General features: G+C 38.1%; 1 protein-coding gene across 1 annotated transcript in view; it reads left to right on the forward strand.

Annotated features, from left to right (window-relative positions):
- The window catches only part of LOC106868627 (neuronal acetylcholine receptor subunit alpha-10), a 55,674-nt gene extending 52,939 nt beyond the window's left edge, over window positions 1–2,735 (forward strand). The window contains exon 5 of the mRNA XM_014913978.2: window positions 2,400–2,735. Within this exon, the coding sequence (XP_014769464.1) occupies window positions 2,400–2,735 (336 nt within the window). The remainder of the gene's footprint in view (window positions 1–2,399) is intronic.
- Window positions 2,736–3,754: the final 1,019 nt, after the last annotated feature.

A 3,754-nucleotide genomic window follows, 5' to 3' on the forward strand; every position in this document is an offset into this window, starting at 1 on the left:
TGTGTGTGTGTGTGTAATTTGAGATTTTGTAATGTATTTCAAATCATGTTTGGAGCGAGAATTTGATACAATTATAATACTGGGTCGGTGCATAATTATTGCAGCTTTTTTTTTTCAACAAATTTTATTAAAAAAAAACAAAACAAAAAAAAAAAACAATAACAATATTTAACAAAAACACCTTTAAACGACGGTCTGACTGTCTGCCAAGCAACTGAGAAGCAGTAATTGAAGTAGATGGTGAATATGCTCCGGAATAATCATTTAAAGATGTTTTTGTTACATGTGCTATTGTTTTTGTTGAATGAAATTTACTGAAAAAGAAGAAAAAAAAAGCCACAATAATTGTGCACCAACCCAATATTTGAAATGTGAAGGCGCATAGCCTCGTGGTTAGGCTGTTGTACTAACGATCGCTAGGTTGTAGGTTCGGTTTTCTGACTGGGCGGTGCATTGTATTTTTGAGTAAATCATTTTCTTTCGCGTTGCTCCAATCCCATTTTCCATTACGTGGTGTGGTGGTGACGGTGGTGGTGGAGGTGGTGGAAGTGGTGTGAGGCCGGGAATGTTGGCCTGCTCACCTAACCAGCGGAGTGGTGTTTTTCAAAGGTCAAAACAATGCAAAATGCGCATCGTGACTAGCGATATGTAACGACATCTGATAATTCGGTCGATCGCGTGGTCACGTGGATATATTTGAAATATGGCGGCGAGCTGGCAGAACGAAGCGTTTAAGTGTATAGGAGAAAAAAATTACTTTTCGGTATATGAGTTCAAATTTCGCCGAGGTCGGCCTTGGGTTTCATAATTTCGGTGTCCATAGAATACGTACCAGTTGAATTTTGAAGTTGATATAATTGACTAACCCTCTGACCTATACACACACACATAATACATACACATACACACATACATACATACATACATACATACACACATACATGCATACATACATACATACATACATACATGCATACATACATACATACATACATACATACACACACATACACATGCATATATTCATATATATACATACATATACACATACATACATTCATATATACATGCATACACATACATGCATACATATATACATACACACATACATACATACACATATACATACACACATACATACATTCATATATACATAAATACACACACATACATACATACATTCATATATACATGCATACATGAGCATGTCTAGATAAGCAACTATATGCATCGGAATACATACATACGTACATACATACATACATACATACATACATACAAACAAAAGTACCCTGTTGCTGATATTGAAATTCCAGTGAAGGAGTATTGGATCTAGGTTAGAAACCGGTTCTTTTTCTCTATTGGCAAGAAATCTTGAGATAAAATTGAGCAGGGACATACATACCCACATACATACATGCATACATACATACATACATACATACATACACACATACAAACATACACACATACAAACATGTGCGTGTGTATCTACATTATACTAAAACTGAACGTCTGTTTTCCTGCCCTTTGATTAAGATGCAGAAGATTACAAATAAAATAGTAATTTCCCCATTTAAGAAAGAAAAAAATCAAGTTGATAATGATATGCGGTGGTGACCCTTCAAAGAATCGTCGCAGCTACCACTGTCCGTTCTTTTGTTTTTTTCTTACTTTCTTTTTTCTTCCCTAAACATTTGTACGACTTTCGGAGTTGCGACGCTTCAAAGTCACAGTTTTCAACATGATTATTTTTTCTTTCTTCTGAAAGGGAAAATTACTCTGCTGTCTTTTGACCGCCGCTTAATTTGTAGTTGCATTGCGACAATTGTTTCCTCACTGGGCTGTTGGATGGGTTCTATAAATACAAAATGGAGTTTGAAATATTAACGCCCAGAAGTGACTCTCTGTGTTCTGCCCTTTGATTAAGACGATAAAGATTACTAATGTAGATGAACTAGTACTTTTTTTCCTTTACTGCTGCGCATCGAGATTTTCACCGCAAACGGAACATCAACACGACCAGCGCAACTACGACTACAACCACTACCATCACTATCAGCAGCAACAGCAGCAACAGCAGCAGCAGCAGCAGCACCACCACCACCACCACCACTATCGCTATGATGACCATTCCGGCGATGACTACATGCAAGATGCAACAAACGCGGCTACAACAATCGGCAGTCGAACGAAAGAGACTCAAAATGGTCGCTCGATTTGCGAAAAATAGTAGCTAAATCATTCTGAAATTATAAGACATAGACAATATAATACGAGACAGAGGCCTAAAAGTTATCTCTCCTTGTCACTCCCTTTTACATTATCTCTATTTCACACACACCCACTCTTTCACTCTCACTATAGCTCTATGTTTCTTTCTCTCTCTCTCTTACCAGATTTTCCTGCGTGGAATACATCATCTGGTTTGTCTTGGTAGTAATACATACTACGCAGTCGACGAGGAAGAGACACTGAGCATGCGCGGATTCGACCGACCTAACGAGAGAGACGCCAAAACTGGCGTGCAAGGCAGTCAAGCCGTGCCGAAATCTGAAAGGGACATGGACGAAATCAAGAAATGCGTTCAATATTTGGCCCAACGAGCCACCATCACTGGCGCACGCCAAGAAATCACTGCTGAGTGGCAGCAGGTTGCGTTGGTCATTGATCGGATCTTGTTTATTTTCTTTGTACTTACTTTTTTTATATCCACATTAAGTGTATTTGCCTAAAGTCCCATACAAGTTCGGATACAGGCGCACAATATGAATATGCAAATGAGAACGAGAGACAGTGAACTCCGAATTCAGATTTATTTCAGAATCAGAACAGATTAACAAACCGAAGCTGGTTACCAAAGAAAATGTCTTTAACTTTCTTCTCTAACCTGGACAAATGTCAAAATCACTACTTAATATTCGTATTGTGAATATGCAAACATAGTAGCAAAATTCAGAATAACGAATAAAAATGCTTTTTTCAATAACGATAATAAATTCTGTTACCAAGTATTTTTTCTTAATAATTATGAGCAATGTTGTGATATACGAGGGTACGCAAGCGAGCTGACAGAAACGTTAGTAACGCCAGGGGAAATGCTTAGTGGTATTTCGTCTGTCTTTACGTTCTGAGTTCAAATTTCTACAGCTGAGTGAACTGGAACAACACATCATGTATGTGTGTTTGTGTGGAGAAAGCTGGCCCGGAGATATTTTCGAAAAGCATGGCTTTATACGTTTGCTCGATCTCTTAGAAAAAGTAACAAAAATTCCCACATATTGCCACCAAATCTCCCAGAAACTGCAACCAAACTGCCCACATGTAGTAAGAAAATCTCCTTCATGTTGAAAACAAGCCACGCCTTTTTTCCCTTCATTTTTCATATTTGCATTGAAGGTCGAATCTGGATGCACAAAATTTACCTAGATAACAGAAAACAAAGCATTAAAAGGATATAGAATTTCTTGAAGTACAAACTACTCCATTTTATTTTCTGTCGCTCTCTTCTTGACGTCTTCAGCTTCCGCCGTCCCCGCATCATCTCGTTCTTTGAAAGCTATCCTCACTATTTCTGCTTAAACTACTCTCTTTGTTTCATCAACCACCTCTTCGTCTCCCTAACTCCAACTTTCTCATCGCGCACTTAACCTCCATCATTCAAAATGCTATCATCCCCTACCACTTGGTTTATCGCAACGTGTTTGATTTCAGAGACGAACGTTAAAGCATTTCTCAGGAAGATATATATATA

The sequence above is a fragment of the Octopus bimaculoides genome, chromosome 21 (assembly GCF_001194135.2).
Source record: "Octopus bimaculoides isolate UCB-OBI-ISO-001 chromosome 21, ASM119413v2, whole genome shotgun sequence".
In the NCBI taxonomy this organism is placed as follows: domain Eukaryota; kingdom Metazoa; phylum Mollusca; class Cephalopoda; order Octopoda; family Octopodidae; genus Octopus; species Octopus bimaculoides.